General features: G+C 41.3%; 2 protein-coding genes across 4 annotated transcripts in view; one reads left to right on the plus strand and one right to left on the minus strand.

Annotated features, from left to right (window-relative positions):
• The window catches only part of chd1l (chromodomain helicase DNA binding protein 1-like), a 142,044-nt gene that overhangs the window by 36,250 nt on the left and 77,996 nt on the right, over positions 1-27,798 (plus strand). The window lies entirely within an intron of this gene.
• On the minus strand, positions 1,356-27,782 carry mapda (N6-Methyl-AMP deaminase). Of its 2 annotated transcripts, none has more exons than XM_070893720.1 (11): positions 27,744-27,782; positions 24,083-24,254; positions 20,749-20,879; positions 19,413-19,473; positions 18,473-18,560; positions 16,205-16,286; positions 12,674-12,800; positions 11,434-11,514; positions 11,039-11,177; positions 10,093-10,193; positions 1,356-1,476 (listed from the first exon to the last, which is right to left on the minus strand). In XM_070893720.1, the coding sequence occupies exons 2-11, from the start codon at positions 24,128-24,130 to the stop codon at positions 1,393-1,395; spliced, it is 942 nt and encodes a 313-aa protein (XP_070749821.1). In that variant the 5' UTR covers positions 24,131-24,254; positions 27,744-27,782; the 3' UTR covers positions 1,356-1,392. The 2 variants fall into 2 exon arrangements, with proteins under 2 accessions (XP_070749821.1, XP_070749820.1); XM_070893719.1 differs by lacking the exon at positions 1,356-1,476 and adding an exon at positions 7,163-8,739.

A 27,798-nucleotide genomic window follows, 5' to 3' on the forward strand; every position in this document is an offset into this window, starting at 1 on the left:
CGTCTCCCTTAAGGACTGGGACAATAGGACTGGCCCACTCGCTGAACTCGATCGGTGAGATGATGCCCTCTCTTTGTAGCCGGTCGAGCTCAATTTCTACCCTTTCATCACGTACGGCACTGCTCTTGCCATGTGATGGATGCACTTTTACTCTTTGGAATTTCCCAATGCCTGGTTCGAACAGCGAAGGAAATTTGTTTAAGACCTGGGCATACGAAGTGTCGTCAGCGGGCGATAGCGCTCGGATGTCGTCCCAGTTCCAGTGTATCTTTCCCAGTCAACTCCTGCCGAGCAACGTGGGACCATCGCCCGGTACCACCCAGAGTGGTAGCTTGTGCACCGCTCCATCGTAGGAGACCTTTATGGTAGCACTGCTGATTACAGGAATCAGTTCTTTCATGTAAGTTCTTAGTTTCGTGCGAATTGGAGTTAAGACTGGCCTTGAGGCCTTGTTGCACCACAACCTTTCGAAAGCCTTTTTGGCCATGATGGACTGGCTCATGCCTGTGTCCAGCTCCATTGACACTGGAAGTCCATTTAGTTCAACATTCAGCATTATCGGGGGACAATTCGTGGTGAATGTGTGCACCCCGTGTACCTCTGCCTCCTCTATTTGAGGTTCTGTTTCGTCTTGATCCTCCGTGGATCTGTCCTCCTCTGCAATGTGGTGGTTTGCAGGTTTAGCAGACCTAGCAGCTCGCCTGCACATTTGTTGGAGGTGTCCCATTGTTCCACAGCCCTTGCAAAATGTATCCTTTGAATCGGCATGAATGGAAACGATGATCACCCCCGTAGCGCCAACAGGGTGTTAATGGCCTTGCATTCATCACTCTTGATGGTGGACTCTGAGACATCTGCGGACGTGTAGCTGCAGGTATGTGTGACCTACCCTGTACGTTACGATTCGAAAACAACGTCACTTTGTTCACAATACTTGTAGCAGCACTTGTGTGCTGAGAGATTTGCTTAGTATTGTCACTGGGCTATTGCAATGGCCTTACTCAAGGTTGGGGGTCTCTGCAGTCAAAAGTTTGCGAAGTATATTTCGTGGCCAGTGCCAAGTACGAAAGTGTTTCTGAGCATGTGATCCAAATGTCCTTCAAATTCGCAATATCTTGCAAGGCGTCTTAGCTCGGCGACATAACTCGCCACTTCCTGGCCTTCAGATCTTTTGTAGGTGTAGAACCGGTACCTCGCCATCAGAACGCTTTCCTTCGGGTTCAAATGCTCTAGGACCAGTGTGCACAAATTGTCGTTCGATTTCTCCGTGGGTTTCGCTGGAGTGAGCAGATTCTTCATGAGGCCATATGTTGATGCCTCACAGACGGGGAGGAGGATCGCTCTACGTTTGGCAGCGCTCTCTCGCTCAGTCGCTCCACAAAAGTTTCCCAATCATTTCCCTCCGAGAATTTCTCCAGCATGCCCACTGTTCTCTGCATCTTTGGGTTCGCTATCTGCAAATCGTCGCCAGTTGTACTGTATGGAGAAAGAGTCAGACTGAATACTGTGAGCTCAAAGTAAAGTGTGACCTTAGTCTTTTATTGCAGGTCTCCAGAGTGCCTCTCCAGCCTGTGAAGCACTCTTAAATACCTGTGCTCCGAAGGGATTATCAGATCCCTTGGGACTCCAGGGAATGAGCCCTCTGGTGTCTGTACAGAGTATATACAAGTCCAGATACATAACACCACCATTCAATACGACCATGGCTGATCATGCAACTTCAGTACCCCATTCCTGCTTTCTCTCCATACCCCTTGATCCCTTTAGCCGTAAGGGCCACATCTAACTCCCTTTTGAATATATCTAACGAACTGGCCTCAACAACTTTCCACTGGTTCACAACTCTCTGAGTGAAGAAGTTTCTCCTCATCTTGGTCCTAAATGGCTTACCCCTTATCCTTAGATTGTGACCCCTGGTTGTGGACTTCCCGAACATCGGGAACATTCTTCCTGCATCTAACCTGTTCAATCTCATCAGAATTGTATATGTTTCTATGAGATCCCCTCTCATTCTTCTAAATTCCAGTGAATATAATCCTAGTCGATCTAGTCTTTCTTCATATATCAGTCCTGCCATCCCGGGAATCAGTCTGGTGAACCTTCGCTGCATTCCCTCAATAGCAAGAATGACCTTCCTCAGATTAGACCAAAACTGTACACAATATTCAAGGTGTGGCCTCACCAATGCCCTGTACAACTGCAGCAAGACCTCCCTGCTCCTATACTTAAATGCTCTCGCTATGAAGGCCAACATGCCATTTGCCGCCTTCACCGCCTGCTGTACCTGCATGCCAACTTTCAATGACTGATGTACCATGACGCCCAGGTCTCGTTGCACCTCCCCTTTGCCTAATCTGTCTCCATTCAGATAATATTCTGCCTCCCTGTTTTTGCCACCAAAGTGGATAACCTCACATTTATCCACATCATACTGCATCTGCCATGCATTTGCCCACTCACCTAACCTGCCCAAGTCACCCTGCAGCCTCTGAGCATCCTCCTCACAGCTCACACTGCCACCCAGCTTAGTGTCATCTTCAAACTTGGGAGATATTACAATCAATTCATTCGTCCAAATCATTAATGTATATTGTAAATAGCTGTGGCCCCAGCTCTGAACCTTGCGGTACTCCACTAGTCACTGCCTGCCATTCTGAAAAGGACCCGTTTATTCCTACTCTTTGCTTCCTGTCTGCCAACCAGTTCTCTATCCACGTCAATACATTACCCCCAATACCATGTGCTTTAATTTTGCACACTAATTTCTTGTGTGGGACCTTGTCAAAAGCCTTTTGAAAGTCTAAATACACCATATCCACTGGTTCTCCCTTGTCCATTCTACTAGTTACATCCTCAAAAAAAATTCCAGAAGATTTGACAAGCAGGATTTCCCTTTCATAAATCCATGCTGACTTGGATCGATCCCGTCACTGCTTTCCAAATGTGCTGCTATTTCAACTTTAATAATTGATTCCAACGTTTTCCCCACTACTGATGTCAGGCTAACCGTTCTATAATTACCCGCTTTCTCTCTCCCTCCTTTCTTAAAAAGTGTTGTTACATTAGCTACCCCCCCCAGTCCATAGGAACCGATCCAGAGTCGATAGACTGTTGGAAAATGATCTCACCAATGCATCTACTATTTCTAGGGCTACTTCCTTAAGTACTCTGGGATGCAGACTATCAGGCCCCGGGGATTTATCGGCCTTCAATCCCATCAATTTCCCTAACACAATTTCCTGCCTAATAAGGATTTCCTTCAGTTCCTCCTTCTCACTAGACCCTCGGTCTCCTCGTATTTCCGGAAGGTTATTTGTGTCTTCCTTCGTGAAGACAGAACCAAAGTATTTGTTTAACTGGTCCGCCATTTCTTTGTTCCCATTATAAATTCACCTGAATCTGACTGCAAGGGATCTACATTTATTTTTACTAATCTTTATCTCTTCACATATCTATAGAAGCTTTTGCAGTCAGTTTTTATGTTCCCAGCAAGCTTCCTCTCATACTCTATTTTCCCCCTCCTAATTAAACCCTTTGTCCTCCTCTGTTGTATTACAAAATTCTCCCAGTCCTCAGGTTTGCTGCTTTTTCTGGCCAATTTATATGCTCTTCCTTGGATTTAACACTATCCTTAATTTCCTTTGTTCGCCACGGTTCAGCCACCTTCCCCATTTTATTTTTACTCCAGACAGGGATGTAGAATTGTTGAAGTTCATCCATGTGATCTTTAAATGTTTGCCATTGCCTATCCACCGTCAACCCTTTAAATATCACTCGCCAGTCTATTCTAGCCAATTCACGTCTCATACCATCGAAGTTACCTTTCCTTAAGTTCGGGATCCTAGTCGCTGAATTAACTGTGTCACTCTCCATCTTAATAAAGAATTCTACCATATTATGGTCACTCTTCTCCAAGGGGCCTCGCACAACAAGATTGTTAATTAGTCCTTACTCATTACACATCACCCAGTCTAGGATGGCCAGCCCTCTAATTGGTTCCTCGACATATTGGTCTAGAAAACCATCCCTAACACACTCCAGGAAATCTTCCTCCACCGCATTGCTACCAGTTTGGTTAGCCCAATCAATATGTAGATTAAAGTCACCCATGATAACTGCTGTACCTTTATTGCACGCATCCCTAACTTCTTGTTTGATGCTGTCCCCAACCTCACTACTGCTGTTTGGTGGTCTGTACATAACTCCCACTAGCGTTTTCTGCCCTTTGGTATTCCGTAGCTCCACCCATACAGATTCCACATCATGTCCTTCCATACTATTTCCTCTTGAACCAGCAACGCCACCTCACCTCCTTTTCTTTTCTGTCTATTCTTCCTAAATGTTGAATACCTCTGGATGTTGAGTTCCCAGCCTTGGTCACCCTGGAGCCAAGTCTCCGTGATGCCAATTACATCATATCCATTAACTGCTATCTGCACAGTTAATTCGTCCACCTTATTCCAAATACTCCTCGCATTGAGGCACAGAGCCTTCAGGCTTGTCTTTTTAACACCCTTTGCCCCTTTAGGGTTTTGTTGTAATGTGGCCCTTTTTGCTTTTTGCCTTGGGTTTCTCTGCCCTCCACTTTTACTTTTCTTCTTTCTATCTTTTGCTTCTGCCCCCATTCTACTTCCCTCTGTCTCCCTGCATAGGTTCCCATCCCCCTGCCATATTAGTTTAACCCCTCCCCAACAGCTCTAGCAAACACTCTCCCTCGGACATTGGTTCCGATCCTGCCCCGGTGCAGACCATCCGGTTTGTGCTGGTTCCACCTCCCCCAGAACCGGTTCTTATGTCCCAGGAATTTGAATCCCTCCCTTCTGCACCACTCCTCAAGCCACGTATTCATCTGAGTTATCCTGTGATTCCTACTCTGACTAGCACGTGGCGCTGGTAGCAATCCTGAGATTACTACTTTTGAGGTCCTACTTTTTAATTTAGCTCCTAGCTCCCTAAATTCGTCTTGTAGGACCTCATCCCGTTTTTTACCTATATCGTTGGTACCTATATGCACTACGATAACTGGCTGTTCACCCTCCCTCTTCAAAATGTCCTGCACCCGCTCCGAGACATCCTTGACCCTTGCATCAGGGAGACAACATACCATCCTGGAGTCTCGGTTTCGGCCGCAGAAACGTCTATTCCCCTTACAATTGAATCCCCAACCACTAGCTCTCCCACTTTTTCCTGCCCTCCTCAATGTCTGCCATTGCCTATCTACCGTCAACCCTTTAAGTATCATTCGCTAGTCTATCCTAGCCAATTCATGTCTCATACCATTGAAGTTAACTTTCTTTAAGTTCAGGACCCTAGGCTCTGAATTAACTGTGTAACTCTCCATCTTAATGAAGAATTCTACCATATTATGGTCATTCTTCCCCAAGGGGCCTCACACAACAAGATTGATAATTAATCCTCTCTCATTACACAAGACCCAGTCTAGCATGGCCTGCTCTCTAGTTGGTTCATCGACATATTGGTCTAGAAAACCATCCCTTACACACTCTAGGAAATCCTTCTCCATCGTGTTGCTAACAGTTTGGTTAGCCCAATCTGTTTGTAGATTTAAGTCACACATGATAACTGCTGTACCTTTATTGCATGCATCCCTAATTTCCTGTTTGATGCCATCCCCAACCTCACTACCACTGTTTGGTGGTCTGCACACAATCCCACTCGCGTTTTCTGCCGTTTGGTGTTCCACTGCTCTACCCATACAGATTCCACATCATTCAAGCTAATGTCCTTCCTTATTATTGCATTAATCTCCTCTTTAATCAGTAACGATACCCCACCTCCTTTTCCTTTCTGTCTATCCTTCCTGAATATTGAATACCCCTGGATGTTGAGTTCCCAGCCTTGGTTACCCTGGATCCATATCTCCATAATCCCAATTACATTATATCCATTAACAGCTATCTGCGCAGTTAATTCATCCACCTTATTACGAATGTTAAGATGAATACATGGCTTGAGGAATGGTGCAAGAGGGAGGGATTCAAATTCCTGGGACATTGGAACCGGTTCTGGGGGAAGATGGGATCAGTACAAACCGGACAGTCTGCACCTGGGCAGGACCGGAACCAATGTCCTCGTGGGAGTGTTTGCTAGTGCTGTTGGGGAGGGTTTAAACTAATATGGCAGGGGGATGGGAATCTATGCGGGGAGACAGATGGAAGTAGAATGGGGGCAGAAACAAAAGGTAGAAAGTAGATAAGGATAGGTGGAGGGCAGAGAAATCAAAGGCAAAAGTCAAAAAGGGCCACATTACAACATAATTCTAAAAGGACAGTGTTAAAAAAACAAGCCTGAAGGCTCTGTGTCTCAATGCGAGGAGCATTCATAATAAAGTCCTTGTACATGAATCACTGAAAGTTAACATGCAGTTACAGCAAGCAATTAGTATGTTGGCCTTTATTACAAGAGGATTTGAGTATGAGTAAAGATGTCTTACTGCAATTATATAGGGCCCTGGAGAGACCACACCTGGAGTAGTGTGTCCAGTTTTGGTCTCCTTACCTAAGGAAGGATATACTTGCCATAGAGGGAGTGCAACAAAGGTTCACCAGACTGATTCCTGGGATGGGGGGGATTGTCCTATGAGGACAGATTGAGTAGACTAGGCCTATATTCTCAAGTTTAGAAGAACGAGAGGTGATCTCATTGAAACATACAACATTTTTAACAGGGCTTGAAAGGGCAAATGCAGGGAGGATGTTTCCTCTGGCTGGGGAATCCAGAACCAGGGGTCACTGTCTCAGAATAAGGGACTGATATGAGGAAAAATTTCTAAACTTGGAGGGTGAAGAATCTTTGGAATTCTCTACCCAGAGGGCTGTGGATGCTCAGTTGTTGAGTATATTCAAGACAGAGATCGATAGATTTTTGATTAAGGAAATCGAGGGATGTGAGGAAAGTGGAGTTGAGGTAGATCAGGCATGACCTTATTGAATGGCAGAGCAGGCTCAAGGGGCCGAATGGCCTACTCCTGCTTCTAATTCTTGTGTCATTATTAGGTTTTAACACAGCCATTTCTATCTGCAATGACAAGCCAGATTTCATCAGGATGAAAACCACCGTTGATTCCTATGGTGGTGCTACCTCTGGTGTATTTATGATAGTAAAAGTGCATTAAATGAAAACATTTTCTATCTTGTCCAGGTTTAAAAATGTTTTAATTGTAAACATTATACTCAAAATAGAAGTTATACATTCACTTAATAGCCAACCTATTGGGTTAGAGGTGAGAGGTCTACAGCAACCTTTCAGTATCCTTAATGTGTGAATATTGATTGCAAAGCTCATTGAGTGAACCACTAAATAAATAAATCACTGGTTCAGTCAAGAAGGTTACCATTGCCCTGATCTAAAGCAAGTCAATTGAATCAATGGTGATTTGAACCAGGTATTAATTCCAAGTTTGAAACGGCATTAACAGAGACAGGTGATCTTCACACCTTTAACATGTTCTGTTTTCTGAAGGATTTTTAAGAGTATAAAAATGCAGCACATTTCATGTACAAGTAATTACGTTTTGTCTGGCAGTGAAGCATGGGGACGGAACACAGCTCCCTGGACAATGTGCCGGAGCTAATAAAACTCCTCCAAAGACAACATTCTGGTTATTTGCTAAGGAAAATGTGCGCTATTTCTTTCTGAAAATTATTTTTATCTCAAGGTTTGCAAGGAAGCTTTCAAAAGGATTTTATTATCTGATTTGTCTATTTAACCTTTCTTGAACTGGTTCCAGACAACTTCCTTTTGGACTTATTTCAATATCTTTCACTTCATGCTGCTGTGAATAAATCTGTTAGTTTAACTTGTTGCAAAAAGTGTCTCGTGGCTGATATTATCCATCTTCTGAAGTGATGTAAACTGTAGTGAAATCCTTACATGCTACATGGTAACAATTAAAGGGTTTACTGTTCGGCCAGAGCATAGTATTCCAGATTACATCACACAAAATCAGTTTTTGTTAAGTGATACTGTGAGCTCATTATTCAGAAGTTAAAGCAATGTTGTTACTGTCTGATAAAGACAACAATGGTATATCTAGAGGAAGTCAAAGAATGTTTTAGAAGCAGATAGAATCCATCCATGCTCAAATTGAAAAGCATGAAGTGCACTGGTCACCAATCTCCACAAAATATTAACATTAAATAGTTGCATTTTTATGTCTCAGGAAAATTTTCCAAGTAGCTGATTACTTTACATTGACTTAGAAGTAAATAAAATTGTATTACACAAAATAGATTATTTTTTCATTTTTGTGCATTATAAAACTGATTTTACGAAGGATAAACCGAAACTCATTCTGTATATTTTTTCTTATTTTGAGGGACCTATTTCCCCCAGCAAACAACATCTGTTATCATAATGTGGAAGACAAATAGGATAACTGCTACTGTGAGAGGATCGCTTATGTAGTACTTAGAACTGTTGATTTGCTTTCATAGGTGTGAATCAAGATATGTTCCAAGAATAATCAACAGCTAAAGGAAAATGGGGCCAAGAGCAGTGTCCCTATCACATGATCTTTTGTTAGCCTTAGTTAAATAATCCTGGTTTCAGGTCATTCCATCGACACTTCAAGTCAGATTTTACACTCTCTGGAGCGAAGATGTAGTTAATACTCTGGTAAGAGAGCTCCCATATCTGAGCTTTAGAAAGATTAAATGTTGTCTCTGCTATCTGATATTCCTGGGACAAGTTGCTAGCAAAAACTCCTTTGCCATCAGTCTGGGGAAGGAGAAGAAAAAGATCAGCAACAATTAATTTTGCAAATGTAAGAAAAAAACGCACATCTGGCAGATTTGATAAAAGTTGTAACTACTTAAATGACTCATTTTGTTAGCTATTAGAATAGATCAGTATAAATGCAGGTGCTTTCATTTTGCTTTCTGTTATAATCTACAACAGCACCATAAATTGCACTGAATATAATGAGTAGTGCAGATAAGTTGAAAATTGATGCTTAAATGGAGAGGGTGGCCAGATTTATAAGGAGCAATTAAGAGAATACTTACAGTAAATATTTGTTTCAACATTGATATTAAATGATTTAACAGGCACATCCTACCCATTTAATATCTCATTCATGTCATCCCTATTGTAAATGTTTAGCACTATATTAAAATCCAACTTTCAAATATGAAACAGCATTTTATTCAGCCTACCAGATTCATGCTGATAATACTAATCATTACAAACCCAAAACAGCAGTTATTTACCATTACTTCACAAAAATATAATGATTCCATGCAAAGATTCCCAACCAAAATATTTTCACACAATCAGTTGAGCAAGAGCGTTCTCCCCATGTCGTGGCCAATATTTATCACTATCACAAATTTCCCGACATTACAACAATGACTGCACTTCAAATGTACTTAATTGGGGCATCGTGAGGTCATGAAAAATTCAAATGGATAAAAATTATACAGGCATTTTCTTCTCCTGTTTGCTCCAGCCACACTCTCACAAAAGTTGTGGACTGATTATCGTGAGAAGTTTTGTGCCAGGCAACCAATGGCACGAGCGTGGGGGCGGGGGAAATGGAGACAAAAAGTCACTTGATTAAACATTCCTACAATACGGTTCAACCAGAGTTGGCAACCCTACCCCACAACTTTCTGATGCCAGTAAAGAGTGCTACCAACTAAGCCAAGCACACACCCATGAGATTAAGGTAGGATAATTAACTAGGCTCTTGAATCATAGAAATTTACGGCACAGAAGAAGGGTATTCGACCCATCGTGTCCGTGCCGGCGTTTCCTTGTATGACATTTATAAATGGTAAATTTTCTGATTTTGATCAGGTTACATGAAGGAGAGAATTGAATGCCAGGAGACAGTAAGGCACTCTTACAGATCTATTAGTCCAGACTTATCAGTTGTCTTGTGAGCTTACATTAGTAGGAACTGAATTGAGACTGCCCTAACATTTCTATGACAACCAGAAAGAGAACATGTTCATTCCATTGACAATGTGCTAACCCACTCAATCCTCTGCAAAAGCTAAATATCGACGTTAATTTTACATTTCAGTACTTGCACCACTGTTTAGTAGCAGAAAAAGTAATTGAACTTACACAAACCACACAGGAGTGCCCACGATTGTACCAGTATTTGAAATGGTGTTGCTCATATGAAGAGACAGTCTGACCTTTGACATTTGATGTCAAGCAAAGCTCTGAAAAATAGATGATATAAATTGATCAGAACAATTCACAACTTTTTCTTCCTTTATTCCAATTGCAGTAACAGTACTCACTTTTTTAGAAGAAAAAGATTTCACTCATTAGATGATTCAGGGAGGGTTATACGACATTTTTCCCATTTAATTTTCTCTCTTTCAGACACTTCATTGCAGTATTGAGGGAGTGCTGCACTTCTGGAGGGCCCATCTTTCAGATGAGACATTAAACCAAATATATATCCCTCACCAAACATCACTAAAGCTGGTTATCTGGTTGTTTATCTCATTGCGATTTGTGAGACCTTACCGTGTGAAAACTGGCTGCCATGTTCCTCTACATTACAACGGTGATTAAACCTCAAGTGCTTAATTGTCTGTAAAGCACTTTGGGATATCTTGAGATTGTGAACGATGCTATAAATTGTGAAAGGCACTATATCAATTCAAGTTCTTTCTCTTTTTGGTTTTCCTTTCCTTCCCCCAATTATCTCATAGCATTCCCCAACCATGAGTACAGGGATTGGGCATGTCTCTGTGAATGCAGCTTTGACATTATACTGAAAGATGCACAGAGATCCAGGTCACCCTAGAATTTTTTTTCCTCTCGTGGAAGAACTTTTCCTAATTAATTCATTGATACCAGGAACTAGAATTTGAAGTGTCGCAAGTGCAGAATGGCACCTTACATACTGTGACATAGAATATACAACACCAATGTAACATGCCCCAGGGTTTCCGAAAGAATCATTTTTACAATTGTTTTTCCTCAATTAGCTACATTCAGGAAAACGATATGTACTTTGTAAAACTTTTTCATATCTAAACATAAATGTAATTACCAATGGGTATTTGATTTGTGCTAATAATGTTGACCAGATATTCTGAACCTCCAACTTCTGGGTGAAGGAATGTACCATGGCCAATCCGGTCTGGAGGAAGACCAAGAAATATTTCCAATTCTTCATTTTGATGGGGGATCTTAACAAAGATGATGAAAAATATTAACAAACTATTTTTTTTAAAGTGGTATCATATTTTAATGCATCTATGATGAGCAAATATTTTTATTTTTATATAAAACGCGAGCTATGATTGGTCAGTCAAGTTTATAATATTAATTCAACTATAATGTGCATAAATGCAGTCATAGATTAAAATTTTAACAATTAATATGTATATTCAACTTTAGAATACATCCAAAATAGATATTCTTCCAAATTTACAAACTTCTTACCTCAGCCATATGCACTGCAAGCTTAAGACCTGCATTTCTAGCTGCATGAAGTGGGGCAATAAAATTCTTAGCATGTCCTACCTTAAAAAGGAAAAACAAAAATTGGTGATAAGCCCTATACTGTTCCACTGAAACCAATGCATCACTAAGATAAACAGTCTCTAATTCACTCATATTTAGTGTCAGACTTGAGTTTTCTGAAGTTTATTCCAGGCAAGATCATTATCCATACACATCCACTAATCTGAAATTTGGCCTCTCCAAATATTGATTGCTAATCATGTTCATTTATAAAAAAAATTTTATGCCACTGTACAATTTGTGGACACTTAGGGCCCTATTTTCGCCATTATTCTGCGCCGTTTTTTTGGCGTCCGCTGTTTTTTTTGGAGTAGAGCTAAATCTGCAAGCTTTGCTCGCCAAGGTTTCTGACCATCCTAAACTACTTACAGCCGATTATTTTAGTTCCCGATTTTTTTTTTTTTTACGTTACTGGGGGTGCCATTTCTGGCCATTTAAGCAAGTTTGGCCAACTAGGATTTTTTCAAAAATAGCGCATTCTGAAAAACCTTACCTGCACTTAAGAAAATCAGCGCAGAGAAAACACCATTGTTTTAGTGGAGCTGAGTTAGGTTTTGGAGGGAGGGAAGTCTTTTTGCAGAGGGATAGGAGCGGCACGGGGGGCCTTTTAGTCCGGGATAGGAGCGGCGCGGGGGGCCATTCGGCCCGGGACTCTACAAAAGAGCGGTAACCTAATATGCGATTGTGTGTGGAATGACTTTCATTTTATTAGGCCTGTTTCATCTAAAATTAAAGAAATAAATATTGCAGAGTACGACAGTTTGTCACTACAATCTTCCAATAAACAGAAGTAAAGCGATCTTGGCAATGGTAAATATAATATGTACCTGCATCTGTCTTGCTGTACCTTGTATGTTTCACTTTGCAGCCTCAGCCCTTCAGTGTGTACCTCGTTACCTGGCAACCTCAGTTTTTCGGCGCAGACCTTAAGCTCCATCCACAGAATTTAAGAACAATCTGGCGCTCCAAAATGAAAGTTTATTCCGGCGAAATTTGCAACATCTTTTTGGCACAGTCGGCCACTCAAAAATTGGACGTTACCTCTACAACTGCGCCAAAAATCGACCATGTGGAAAATTGATCTCTTAAAACGTTTGTCTTAACAAATGTAGAGTCCTGAATTAGTGTTGACACAGTTAATTAGAAACAAATTACTCACTGCAGGATCCCCACTTAGATCCAGGCCAACTACCAGCCCATCAGTGGATGTAAAGAATTCTTCTGCAAGTTTTACGGTTTCCATAGCAACAGTCGGTCCACCTCTTCTATCTACAGATAACAGAAATCTAGGGAAATAAAAAAATAATACTGCTAGTTTTTTATTATTTTTCTCACATTTTTGAGATGATCAATTAAAAAGAAATAATTTGCATTTATACAGCACCTTTGATGATATTCAAGAGTGCCTCACAGACAATGAAGTACTTTTGAAGTGTAGTCACTGTTGCAAGGTAGGGAAATGCAGCAGCCAATATGCACATAGCAAGGACCCTCAAATAGCAATGAGATAAATGGCCAGGTAATCTGTTTTAGTTATGCTGGTTAAAGGTTAAATGTTGGTGAGGACACCAGGAGAACACACTGCTCTTCGAAAGGTGTTGTGGGATATTTTATGCCCACCAGAGAAAGCAGACAGGCCCTCGGATTAACATTTCATCTGCAAGTTGCCATCTCCAACAGCGTAAATCTCCCTCAGTATTACACTGAAGTGTCAGCCTAGATATAATGCGCTCATGTCTCTGGAGTGGAATCTGAACCCACAATCTGCTGCCTCAGAGGTGAGAATGCTACCATTGAGTGGTAGATCAGGCCGATTCCCTTCCTCAAAGACTCTCTGACCCTCCCCCAAATGCTTGAGACATGGGAACCCTCTTCCCAGATGCTTCCAGACCCCAGAAACCCCTTTGCTATTCCAAAATCCTTGCACCTTCCTTCCAGCCTAGCCAGACATCGAAACTCCACTACTACTGTCAGACCCAGAGAAGCAAATGTCCGACTGATTGCTCCCAAACCCAAGCACTCCTTCTATGCTCCTAAACTGAGACCTACCTCCCCAGAGTTTCCAAACAAGAGTGCACTCCCCAGTGTTGTCAGATCCCTAAACCCCCAACCACTCCAAACCTTACAGATTCTGTAACCACTCTTCTGCCGTTTTACATCACTATCACCCAATCTTCCAGAAACCTCCCTTGTGAGACCTCAGCAACTCCCACTGAATCCACTCCAAAATCTGAGGAACCCCCTCCAATTCTCCGAAACTTTATGATGTCTTCAGTTCTGCCACGTTTCTGCAGCCCACCCCATTGCTGCCATCCCTAGCATTACCAAATTTAGAACCACTGTGCCTGGTAACCAGGCATATCTTCTATCTCATCTTGCTGTACATCCTTTGCTTTCAAAAAAATATAAAATAAAAATTGAATAGACCAGTAAAGCAATAAAGAATAGTCAAAACCACTGATTTTGTTTTAAAAAGAAAGACTTGCATTTGTATAGTGCCTTTCACAACCACCGGATGTCCCAACGCGCTTTACCACTAATGAAGCACTTTTTGAAGTGTAGGAACCCGGCAGCCAATTAGCACGCAGCAAGCTCCCACAAACAGCAATGTGATAATGATCAGATAAACTGTTTTAGTTGGAGGGAGGGATAAATATTGGCTAGGAAACTGGGATAACTCGCCTGCTCTTCTTCGAAATAGTGTCATAGGACCTTTATGCCCACCTGATAGAGCAGATGGGGCCTCAGTTTAACGTCTCATCTGGAAGACGGCATTTTCCTCAATACTGTCAACCTAGAGTTTTGTGCTCATGTTTGGAGTGAGATTTAAATCCACAACCTTCTGACTCAAGAGACGAGAGTGCTACCAACTGAGCCACAATTGACACAAATGGTTTCCAATCTACTGAAATCTCACAATATGCCTCTATTTAACTTCACGATGTGCCCATTTAGACCACTTCCACAGAGAGTACTTGAGCAGTGGCCTTAAAGGGACAGAGAGAAGCCTCCAGCTACTGCACGATCTCCTTACTTTGCACTTGTTATAAAGTGCTAGAGAGGCTACTACTCCACAGACTAGCCCCCTACTCCACAGACTAGCCCCCATCATCGAGCCAACCATTCCTAAGGAGCAAGCAGGCTTGCGGAGCGGCCGTAACTGCTGAAACCGAGTGGTAGCTTTAACATCGCACATCGAAGCAGGCTTCCAGTGCCTGCTCAGATCCGCCGTAGCACTCGTGGACCTGTCAGCAGTGTATGACACAGTATGGAAGCATGGACTGCTTTTCAAGCTCTCCACCATTTTACCCTGCAGAACAACGATCCAACTTCTCAACTCCATGTTTAGCAACCGACGCTTCTGTGTGTACTCTGGCACCTAGACGAACAGATATAGGATATTGAACAACGGACTCCCATCGGGTTCTGTCCTAGCACCCATGTTATTCAACGTTTACACCAGTGATCTGCCCGAAACAGAGTCCCACAAGTTCGTCTACGCTGATGACATTGCCTTGGCCACGCAAAACATGAGTCTGTCCATCACCACCCTGACCAGTGATTTACAGAGGATGGTGGCCTACTTCCGCCAATGGTGACTTCAGCCAGACCTGCAAAAGACCGTCATCTCGACATCCCACCTCAATACCCAGCAAGCAAACCAAGCTTTGAAAGTCTCCTTTTGCGGCGCAGAGGTAAACCATGCCAAAAAACCCTCCTATTTAGGAGTCATGCTCGATCACACCCTGTTGTAAAGACAGCAGCTCCAGAACTTTGGAAAGAAACTAAAGAGTAGGGTTAACTTGATCCAGAAACTCGCTGGATCCTCATGGGGAGCAGACGCTCAAACCCTCTGTACTGCAGCACTTGCCTTGGTGTACTCTACAGCGGAGTACTGCTCTCCGGCATGGCTATCAAGTCCGCATGTCAAATCCGTTGATGTTCAGCTGAATTCTACTGAGAATTAGAAGCGGTACGCTTTTATCTACACCGATACCTTGGCTGCTCGTGCTTGCAAACATTGCACCACCACACCTACACTGCGAATATGTAGTCTGCAGAGAATACAATCGCTACATCAGCAAAGACTTGCTGATCCAGGCTGACTTGAACAACCTACCACCAGCCCCGTCTCAAATCTAGAAGGCTATTTTGGACCGTTGCCGAAGCCCTTCAGTGATCACCCCTCAGCCTTGATGACCGATGGTGAAATGCTTTTTAAAGAAGTACGACATAAGAAATGGATTCCTTATATAGGACCCAAAAGTACAACCTGAAGGATCAAACCTTCCTCGCAAACAACGGACAACCAACAACCGCCTCAGAACTGGTCATGGTAGATATTGCCACCTTTTCCATAGATAGAAGTTTAAAGCATCCCCATCATGCAACTGTGGAGCTCTTAATCAAACCTTGGAGCACATCATTGAGCACTGCCTTCTGAGGAAATTTGCAGGCAGCCTACAAGATATCCACGCTGTTACATCAAAAGTTTTGGCCTGGATATCTGACTTAGATATTGACATTTGATTTGATTTGCTTTGCTTTGCTACTGCCATATGAAAGAAGAGGGACAGAGTAAGTTAAATACAACTCCATTTTAGCAACTAACTTACAATTGTGCTCCAAATCCCAGACTACCCGTGAACGCCACAGGAGGTCAGCTGATAATAGCAAAACATTCACATACCTTACATCTATGTCCACATCCTCTTGTTTACACTGCTTTATAGCTTCGAGTATTGCCTCGACGTAGGACTTCTTCGTCATTCCTGTATGAAGAAATAAAATGCTAATAGTGTTAACTAGTCAACTTATTTAAGCAAGATCAATCAATGACGGTAAGGCAATATGTCCACAAGCCAGTAATTTATTCAAAATTCTGTACTTGCAGCCAAATAAACTTAATTGGGCAAATAATCTGTCAAGTTACAATTCTTGAGCTCGGTCTTCCCTGGACGAATCTGAATTTGTATTACATTACATGGTCTTATATACTCTACTTGCTTTCAAGTTTTTTATGAAAATGTCCATTTTTGACATTCTTAGCATGACATGATCACATCTTGGTCAAATGTAACCTTCAAACATCCTGTTTTCCACTTTCTTAAATAAGTTTATCTTATCTTACCTTTCCTAACCATTCTTTCATTGTTAAGAGGTGTGTAACAGGCAGTATCACGCATGCATATTTTCATGGTTCCGAGCCAGATGGAATCTGCCTTTCCTCGCAGGGGCAACAGAATGACGATTTAGATAGAATCCTCGAGTACATTTGTGTACTGTTTCTTTATTTTATCGGAGTCGGCATTCTACATTTTAATCCTTTACACCCATATTAGGTAACAATAGGCCAATAAAAAGAGTTCCATTTTCCATGGGCGTGTCTCCCAATATATAACCTCACTACTACACTGTCTCCTTCAACTTGGCAGCCCAAGTTGCAGAGTTCTCCACAGTTACCATCTCAGTAGAAAATCTGTCAGAAGCAGCACTGCCCCACAGAGGTATACTTACAATATCAGTACCAAAGAACCAGTGAAACACCTTTGGTGTTTAATCATAGCACTTATTTATAAAATGTATTATTACACTCAATCCACCAACTCTTGCCAGGATATAATTAGGACAGGGGCTTAACATGACAACTGAGAATGCTTAAAGCTAGTTATCCAGGCAAATATTTTTATTTTCTAAAATTAGACAATTTTTAACATTTTATTAATTATGCTGTCAGTATTGGCCATTTTGTCAGAGCAAAAGAAGAACCAGTTTCAGAAATATTATTCTGAGAACTAAAAGATGGTAACAAAAAGAGAGATTGACCCCGAATCATGTACAATTTGTACGGGATACAGAAATTCAAGTTTTCCCTGTATTTTATTTTCTGGCATTCACTTTCAAGATCAAAAGATAAAGTTGTCCAAACATTCTATATGTTTTCCTTCTGTAAATACTATATTTACTGAAGAAATTAAATATGGGGTAATAGATGGGTGACACGTATAAAGTAGTAATTCAATTGATGGTATACACTAAGAATGGTTTACAAACATCAGTAAAATTTCAGTTACTATTACAATTTCAGTGTCCTATTTGTTGCAATAGATATACATCCATATATAAATGTTTTGTATTTAATTTAACCATTTTTCAGCAGTATGATATAATTGAAAAGTTGATGTATAGACATAATTTGAATCAATGCAAAATAGTTGAGTTTCTGTCAACAAATTGTGTGCTGAAATTCACACGTGTGAATAAGCTATGAAAACACTTTAGTGCATGTTAGGAAAAAGTAAATATAGATAGTCTCTCGCCACTTTGGCACTCACTGTAGCACAACTGTAGTTTAGTGCAAAGTGAAGTTTTTAAAAGTTTAAATGTGAAATCTATTGGACTGCATGAGAATTTTTAAAAACTTCAATTTTAATATTTTTATTAGCAGACAACTAACAGTTGGCCATCTCCTAAAATTAAAATTTATTTGGGATTTTCATGTTGAGATTGAAGCACTCTGAACGTGTGCAAGTAAGCCACATAGAATTCCCTTATCCATGGACAAACGGCAATACAGGAGCTAACATTATGGGGTCGATTTTCAACTTGCTACCTGGGCTTTGTGAATTGGCCACTAGTTATAGTAATTACAGAATTTTAAGTTCTATTGATTTCACTGGAAATGATAATTGGGCGATTTCCAAAACGAGACACTCATCCGCAACGACAGTTTTACACTCTAATACCTCTGGGTAACATTCCTTTGTCACTCTATACAGGTGCTAGTCTTTGAGTGGTAGTTTTATTAGGACAGTGCCTAACTGTGGTGTGTAGAAGTTGACGATATATGCATCATGCCAGTGGTACCACCACAGTGCTATTTTTTCTATTAAAATAAAGAGAAATATAATGTGGATTATGCTCATTTTAATGTATTCATATAATCTTGAAATACTACCTGTAGTCTTCTCCTCTCGTGGTGTACTCCTCAGCTCCAGATATTTCACACCATCAGCTGCAAATTCTTTAATGACTTCTTTCGCCACCTGAAAGGAAAATATACACATCATATTATAAACGTAGATCCTTGGGGTAATGCTGTATGCACTCACCACTTCAGTAATTTTCCGACAGGACTGCAATTGGGTGTGTTTTGGCACCCTGTTGCCATCCTTTGTGAAGAGGACACACCTCTCCTCCCGCATCTGTTCCATCAGTACCTCCATCGCAACGTAACAGCAGCATAGAGCTTTTACTGTCAATGTTCTGCAGATGCTGCCAGCAAGTGGACAAACAGCAGAATTAACATTTCTGAGGGCCACAGAACAAACGGCTACTGCTGAAAAATCACACAATTAAATATCAGAACTTGCATTTAAGGTCCACTGAAACAATAAAAAATTGCCATATAATCACTTCGTCAGCAGGCAACACTTTTGTAAGGGTGAGAGTGCACTTCTCCAAGAGGTACATTCACCTTTTAAATAGTAGAGATCTGAGGTGGAAATCCCTTTTCCAAATGGGTGGGATGCCTGTCGGTGATCTCAACATGTGGACTGCCCACTAACAACGTGTAAATAAGGCCCAGCCGTCAAAATTGGCCAGACCTTCCGGCCATGTGATTGGGCAGCCGGAACTACCGGCATGTAAACTAGAGATGATCCAAAACTCGGCTGCCTGCGTCCTAACTCGCAATAAGTCCCGCTCACCCATCACCCCTGTACTTGCTTGACTACAGCGTCCGCCTCGACACCTCTCCAAGGGAATATCTACCCCAATTATTCAAAAAAATATATTTTATGTTTGGTAGTCTGATCTCGGAAGACCAATATTTACTATCACAAATCTATTTTCGAACATCTTTCAGTTCATGTTGAAGAAATGAAAATGTTATTTACCATGAAAATGTGTTCAACACTGTCAGTTAGTTGATGAATTACTTTAAACATCTCAAAGCATCTGTGACAGAAAAACACAATGTAACTAAAAAATAAATGAGCACACCTAATTTTTTCAGTAATTTTCATTTTACTCATAGCCATGGGGTGCATTTACCCTACAAGTTTAGTGTCAGTGAAAAGCAGTTTCTGCTTCACACCAACACGACATCAAAGCCGAGTCACTGAGGAGAGGCACCCAACAGAAGTGAGATATTTTCCTATTGCAAAGGAAGGAAAATCTGAGGATGAATAAACCCAAGTGTTCTCTTGTACCTCCTCGCAGCTGGCTATAGAGCACTATTGGTACAAGGATAGTGGCATGTAAACTAGAGATGATCCAAAACTCGGCTGCCCGTGTCCTAACTCGCACTAAGTTCCGCTCACCCATCACCCCTGTACTTGCTGACCTCCATTGGCTCCCGGTTAAGCAATGCCTCGATTTCAAAATTCTCATCCTTGTTTTCAAATCCCTCCATGGCCTTTCTCTGTAAACGCCTCCAGACCCACAACCCCCCCCCCCCCCCCCGCAAGATGTCGGCACTCCTCTAATTCTGCCCTCTTGAGCATCCCTGATTATAACCGCTCAACCATTGGTGGCTGTATCTTCTGTATCCTAGGCCCCAAGCTCTGGAACTCCCTGCCTAAACCTCCCTGCTTCTCTATCCTCCTTTAAGACGCTCCTTAAAACATACCATTTTGATCAATATTTAGTCACCTGCCCTAATTTTTTATGTGGCTCGGTGTAAAATTTTTTGTCTCATAATACTTGTGAAGCGCCTTGCTACGTTTCACTACGTTAAAGGCGCTATATAAATACAAGTTGTAGTAAAAAGGAGCTTCCTCTGCTGTCTTAATAGATAAATATACCGTGTAATAATGTACTGAGAAATATTAGACTGTCCCTCGTTTTGAGGATGACCCGCTTCCACACCAAAAAGGGATGAGAAATAGAGATCAGGAAGGCCCTATGATACCAACGTCCAGCTATCTGGTGGGACATTAGCTATTGGCAACTTCAAGACCAATGTTGCCCCATCTAGCAAATAAAGCAAATGCTATTATGAAAAATGTTAGTTAAATACAATGGCACTACAGGACATAATTTTACTTATAAAAGCCTTTAAGCGACCACTGACAAAACTTTGCAAATTTTTATTTTAACAATTTTCTTACTTTGTTTCTCTTATTTAACAAGCACCTCAATATATTATCAAGTTTGGCTTATTATTCAAGTAAATTAGTTTATGCTGTTGAAACTCATTATGATCTTAAGCTCATTGTTAGAGATACACACTCCTCAAAGGTCCTTTTTTGGCCTTTTCTGATCATGGTCATGTTATGTTGAATGTTGAGATGTGGTTTCTGCAGTATCAGCTTCTCCATTGTAGTACAGCTGATGGAGGTGTTGAGATGAGCATGGAGTTCCTAAAGGGGAGAAACAGAACGTTAAGTACTTTTTTTGCAATGTTTGCTGAGCTTACAAACCATGCATAACTCAACACTAAACAGCATCTCATTAAAATTTATTTATTCAACAAATATGAAATCACCCTCAAACAGTCAAATAGTTGCTTCTCATTAACTTTTAAAGCAACTGGTGTCCTCCACTTTATTGTACTTATTTTGTAGGAACTTGAAGGTTTATGGAACCGTGCCATGCTTGGATATAGTTCCAGCAACAAAAAAATGAATATGAAAAATGCATTATATAAATATGAATATGCTTTCCAACCTCTTCTCCCTGCCAGAATCAATACTCAAACCTTAAAAAGTGGAGCGAAGAGAAACAAGGACAGTGTAACTCAATGATTTTTGAAATTAGTCCTAATGGTGAGACACCCTCTTTAAATAACCATGTATCGTACTAAACAAAAATGTCTGCCATTTTCCATTCAAGTTCACTCCGAAGCCTAATTTTGTTCAATTTATAGCCTGTTACATGTCATTCTATTTTGCTTCATCTTCCACACAGTGAATACATTTGATCTGCAACACATTACTGTGTAATGGAAGCATCAAAAACAAAATCTTTTTATTTACACAAACTTAATTAGGCTCAAAGTGCAAATTATTTTAGATATTATCTTGTTGATTTTATGACAACGTACTAAATATACTGAGGGATCTCCTTTCCTGTTGCTCATTGGGTGAGGAGCAGTATTGCTTGGTGATGAATGGGGTGGCGGAAGAAATGCATAATGTGGAAGTTGTCTGTATTGTTAACCTGGGAGCAGGAAGGGGTGGTATGCAGCCACAACAGATCCCGCACCAAGAAGAGAGCACGGGAACTCAATGGAGAGTGAATGGATACACAGTGGAAACAAATTAATGTCATTTGGGATAGGGACATCAGAAATGACAGCACAGATTTTTTTTTCCACATTGGCCCTTTTTGACCAATTAGAAATGGCACTATGGTCCCTAATCACAAATAGCCAAAATGCTAAACCAATCACAAAACTCCTGAAAGAAACGTGGAATAGGTGGAAAGTAAGTGAGCGGGTCTTCCCCGGGGTGGGGAGGGGAGAGCAGAGAGCCCGGGGCCGTGGAGAGGGAATCTCTTTGTTCGGGCTGCTACTGGTGTTGTGAGGGAGGGAGGTTCTGTGGGCCCAGGGCCTCCATTTGTTGCTTCCGGCACATGGTGCGGGGTGAGGTGGGTCAGGGGCACTCGCTCACCCAGCCCTGGCCTGCCTAGCAACTCCCAGCCCGGCCCGGGCACAGAGATAGGGATTGAGCAGCAAGGGCCACACAGCCTGTCCTGAGCTGGGCATTATTGTGCTCCTCTGGGTCCCAACACTGCAAGCTCAGCAAGCAGGCACAGTCTTAAATGACTCTCCTTTGCTTATTTTTCCCCAATTTTGCTTGGTGTGCTGTTGACTGGAGTATTTTACATAAGGAAAGATTGGATAGGCTGGGGTTGTTTTCTTTTGGAACAGATGAGGCTGAGGGGAGACCTGTATAAAATTATGAGAGGGCCTGGATGGAGTGGATAGGAAGGATCTATTTTCCTTGGCAAAGGGGTCAACTACCAGGGGGCATAGATTTAAGGTAATTGGTTGGAGGTTTAGAGGGGATTTGAGGGGAAATCTCTTCACCCAGAGGGTGGCGGGGGTCTGGAACTCACTGCCTGAAAGGGTGGCAGAGGCAGAAACCATCATTGCATTTAAAAAGTGCTTGGATGTGCTCTTGAAGTGCCGTAACCTACAGAGCTGCGGACCAAGAGCAGGAAAGTGGGATTAGGCTGGATAGCTCTTGGTCGGCCGGCGCGGACACGATGGGCCGAAATGGCCTCCTTCCGTGCTGTAAATTTCTATGATTCTGTGAATTTCTATGATAGACATCAAAAGTGTACTCTATAAATATGGATTCTAAATATGCTTTCCAAACTCCTACCCCTGTCAGAATGAATACTGAAACCTTAATAAGGCTTATTGGGTTTTCTCTATTGTCAGTCCTCGTTACTGATCTATTAACAAACAAGTGCTGTATTTCAGATGTAGTTGAGTTGTTAATTAACCTTCATAATCTGTACAATCTAGTTTCTGGTTATTTTTAATTTCCATAATTATTACATATGTACAAAGTAAACCTACTATGTTTAATGTGTCTGATTTAGAAGTGGTCTGGTCAACAACCAGATTATTGCAACAGATTTAATTTTCTTTTGAATGAAAAATGAGTCAGGTAATCAGCTGGAAACTTCAGCTGTATTTGTTACAGGTGTTGACATGATTTTTTTTTTAAAAAGGACAAAGAACATTAGAATTTTAAGCGGACTGTTGGGCATCTCCCATTTCACGTAAAAAAAAAAATTAGATTTGATTTGTAATTACAGTTCGACACTTATCAGGAGGATTATAAGCAATTGGTCTGCCTGTTTCAGCTTCTGCCATGTGCTTGGCCTCTCTGCTCAGCATCAGCAGTGAGCTGCACAGAAAAGTAAAAGAAAACAAAAAGACAGCAGCACCGGATCCCAAACCTTGACCCAAATAGTCAAAGACTGTTGTGATACAGTGATGACTTGCCCCGAGCAGTGAGTAAAGGCGGGCTGACCGACAGTCACTACGACCCAATCAATTGGAGAATATGAGGGGTGGTATGAAAAGTGATGGCAAGAGTGTACATCTTGAGAGTGCAAAAAAAATGAGCAAGGAACAACATAGGCATGATAATCTTTAAAAGTTGCACTTTAGTAGATGGAGAGTTCAATCTGTAACCAGAAGTGGAGTAAGGTAATCAAGTCCTGCCTTTGGACAATCTAAATAAAATGATTGTTGTTTAATATTACCATAGCATAGTTGTATGTATATATTTAGTATTAGTAGCCAACAGGGCAGGTAAGTGCACCTCCACCAAGACCTGCACAAACATGTTGCAAGTCTTTATGAACATGAGAGGTGAAGTCATTGCCCAATATCAGCAAAACCATAATCTTAGCTACACAATACAATATTTAAAATGTTAATAGCTTCTAAACACTCCACTGCCCTAAACTTAAAGAAAACTGTGGCTGACCACTGTAAAAACTACTGCTAATGAACTGTTCTGAGCTGCAATTGTGAGGATGAGTCTAGGACCCAAAATCATGCATTACTGGACCAATGTTTTAGGTTTTGTGCAACACTTACAACTTTAGGCAAAGCTTGATGAAATGGCACCGTCATTTCTGTAGTCATGACAATATTATCAGGAATGCTGCTGTAAAGAATGCTCCAGTCAGTTTTAAATATTGCTTTGTGACCACTTTCAATCCTTTTAGGCGTATCAATATTGTGGGACTTGATGGCTGTTTAGTCTGATCTAAGAAACAAATTAAACAATTACAGATGAAAGCATAGTAGTCTCCTGTCTTCTTGCAAAATACAGCTATGAGCAATATTAATAAGATTTATGACAGTAGGTCTCACGAAAGAACAGTCCCTAAAAATCTATATATACAGGTACACCTTAAAACCATCTAATAGCTACTTTATTTGCATTGTATAGTTCTTCCGTGCACTACTTAGTTGGAAACTAGGGCATTCAGTTAAGATGTCTGTTCAAGGGTGCCACAAGTACATCTTGGATCCGAACTCAAGTCATTTACCTGTAATATTTAAGTGCATTTGTGCCCAATGTCTTAAATTGAATCTTGGAAGTCTAACATCTGCTGGACAAACTCCAGCCTTTCCGCCAATGCTTAATATTAACTTTTGTCGCAGTTTTCCATGTGAAATATAATTGGACAGACATGTATCAAAGATGATTACATTTGTAAGAAAAAAATAGCAGTACCAAAACAAAACTGGTCGATATGCAAAAAACTTCTAATTTAAAGTTCAATCCAAAACTATTTTCAAAGGAATAAATTTGTTTAAATATTTCAGTATAATATGACTGTTATAGTTCAATAAAAAAAACACATGTACTGTTATTGTGCCTTATCACATCGTTCAGAAATATGCTAAAACATACTGTTAATTAAATTGTGCAGTTGTTCTGTGGATAAATGTAGCAACCATTTTACGCACTAGGTCCGACAAACAGCAACAAATGAAGCTCAACGGAAGCTTGAGGAATGGCAGCTCATCTCAGTTAGGCACTTTACAGCCTTCCGGACTCAACAAATTGAGTTCAACAATTTTAGATCAAAAGCACTGCTCCCATTTTTTCCGACAGCAGCTGTTGGTAACGATTCTGCTATTGCCATTTACACCTCCGCTAGACCCATCTTTTGTTTCTTTACTTGTCCCATTACTAATCCCCTTTTGCCTTGCACCATCATTCCGTTTGTCATTTAATCTCTCCTGCCTTTCACCAAGGCAGACCTTCCCTTTTGCTCTTTCCTCCCCTCCCCCTTTCCCTGCCTCTGTACTTGCTTAAAACCTGTTACATCTTTAACTTTGTCCAGTTCTGATGAAAGATCATTGACCTGAAAGGTTTAATTTGCTTCTCCACAGATGCTGCCTGACCTCCTGAGTATTTTCTGTTTTTATTTTGAATGACCAGTTAATCTAGTTTAAGTGGTGTTAGTTGAGGAATAAATGCTACGCCACTGGAAGTCGCTGCTGCTCTTTCAATAGCGCCATGGGATCTCTAACAACCATCTGAACATGCAGATGAGGACTTAGTTTAATATATTATCCAACAAGAGCACCTCTGGCAGTGCAACACTCTCAGTATGCCATTGGCCTCTAGATTATGTGCTCAAGTCCTAGCTTGATCCCACAATCTTTTGACTTGGAGGGCTCACAACCAAACAAAGCTGACACTTAACAAATCCATTTATCACTGTAATTTTAAGAGCATAAGTTTGATCTCCTATAGCATTGCTCACAGAGAAAAATAAAAATAAATTCCTGAGGGTATTTAATTGTAAAATTACCTAATATCTAAATATAAATAGAGTTTGTTAGATCCGTGGTGGTGTTGCTCACAGAAAATTGACAGATGTGCTTGATGATAGGATCAAATGCTGTCGTGAAGAAAGTATTATCGTGGTGGTGTATTTTTTGTGTGTTTTCAGGAATAATGTTGGTTAAACATTAAAAAATGTAAACTAGAGAAATGGTGGGGAGAATTGCATAGCAATTGAAATTAAATGAATTTAATTGAGGATATTTTACATTGGAAAGTTTGTATAGAATTGTAAAGGTTTATGAATAAAGGAAAGAAGTTACAATATTTGTGAAGTAGTATATTAAAATGTATTTCTATATATGTAAGATATATATACTTGTATAGAGTAAATATTTGTAAATGTATATGATCAGTATAAATTGTAAGTAGTTTGTGTATGGATATAATAAAAATATATAGATCATTTTATATTTGTGTGAATATCAGTTTATGCTGGAGGAAGTTGGGTTTCTGTTAAGTGCTTGACAGTGGATGTGTTATGAAGTAGGAAGTTGGACATTGTGGGGGGTGGAGTTGTGTTGGAATTTGTTACTGGATGTGTAACAGACAGAAGAAGATGGTTGGGGTATTAGGGATCTATAAAATAAAAGATGCTAAAAAGGACAAAGGAATAGGGGCTGCAGGTAGATTAGTGGTGAAAGGCAGGAAAGAAGGTGGTGAGTTGTAAAGTGGGAGTGGTGAAAAGTTAGGTGATGAAGGAACAGGAAAGTTCGAGATTGCAGTGTGTTTGGTGATAATGAGTAACATAATTTGGTGGAATGAGGTCCGAACATGAAGAAGAGAGAGTAGTTAAGAGTATAAGGAAAAGTTATGGAAGAATGTTTTATTTCTATATAACACTGGGGATAGGAGTCCCTGGGTCTAAGTTTCTGTGTGTGCAAGAATTATAGTCTAGGGAGAAGTGGGAAAGGTATATTTGTGGCATGGGAGGATATAGGTCTTTGGGTACGTGAACAATGGGAGAGATGTCCAATTGTCTGGGAGTAATAGTTGTGATTTCTTTTATTATGCCTCGATGAAACACGTTGGGAGGTTTTTCTGTTAAATGTGTGGAAGTTGCAGTTATGGGATTTAAAAGTTGAGGAGTTAGTTCCAGGGTGTAGGAGTACTGCAGATGGTTTGGCATGGGTGTGCTGGAAGGAGGGGCATTGAGTATTGCGTGTGGGAATCCCAGGATACAATAATGGTAGGGCAGTCCCAGGTACAATAATGGGAGGTGGGTTTGGCATTTGGGAACAGCTGGAAAGGGTGCTAGGTCTTCAAGAAATAGGGGAGTGTCAGAGAATAGGAGAGGTCCAAAATGAGGTGAGTCAAGGTATGGCAGGATTGGAAGGGGGCACAGTCGTGGGGTACGGGTGGAGATCCCCCAGCTCTGGGAACAAGATTGTGGATGTTATTGGGTAAAAAAATGAATGAATTAACTTGGATTTAGACCATGTTATATTCGAGGTTTTGGGGTGCAGGAACACAGTGGGCGTGGAATGCCACAATTGTGGGGAGAAGGAGAATATGGGCCGAGATCTCTTGTGGCACTGTCCTGTGCAGTGAGAGTGTCTCAAAGCCCAAGTGATGCCAACAGCTCCCCAACGTGTTTCTGGGCCAGGAACCAGGGGTGGTGAGGCGGGTGCAGTTTCCTTTATAAAAAGGCTGATTAATTTGTGCCGGAGGCCGCCGATCCCCCCGCAGCAGCGCTTGGAACAAGTGCTGAGACTGTGACCGGCTCCCGGCTCCCGGCCCCAAGGCCGCCCCGACACTGGGAACCTGCCGGAAGATTTAATAAAAACACTTGGATAGTTCCCCCCCCCCCAGCTCGGTTCCGGCCGGAGATCACATTTATACATGAATCTTTCCCGGTGGACAGGCTGCAGGATGGCAATTCAAGCACCTTACCCGATTCCGGAAGTCCAACCTTCACAGGTTCAGGCTGGTGGTCACAGCGCCACCT

The sequence above is a fragment of the Pristiophorus japonicus genome, chromosome 11, assembly GCF_044704955.1.
Source record: "Pristiophorus japonicus isolate sPriJap1 chromosome 11, sPriJap1.hap1, whole genome shotgun sequence".
NCBI classification, from domain to species: Eukaryota; Metazoa; Chordata; class Chondrichthyes; family Pristiophoridae; genus Pristiophorus; species Pristiophorus japonicus.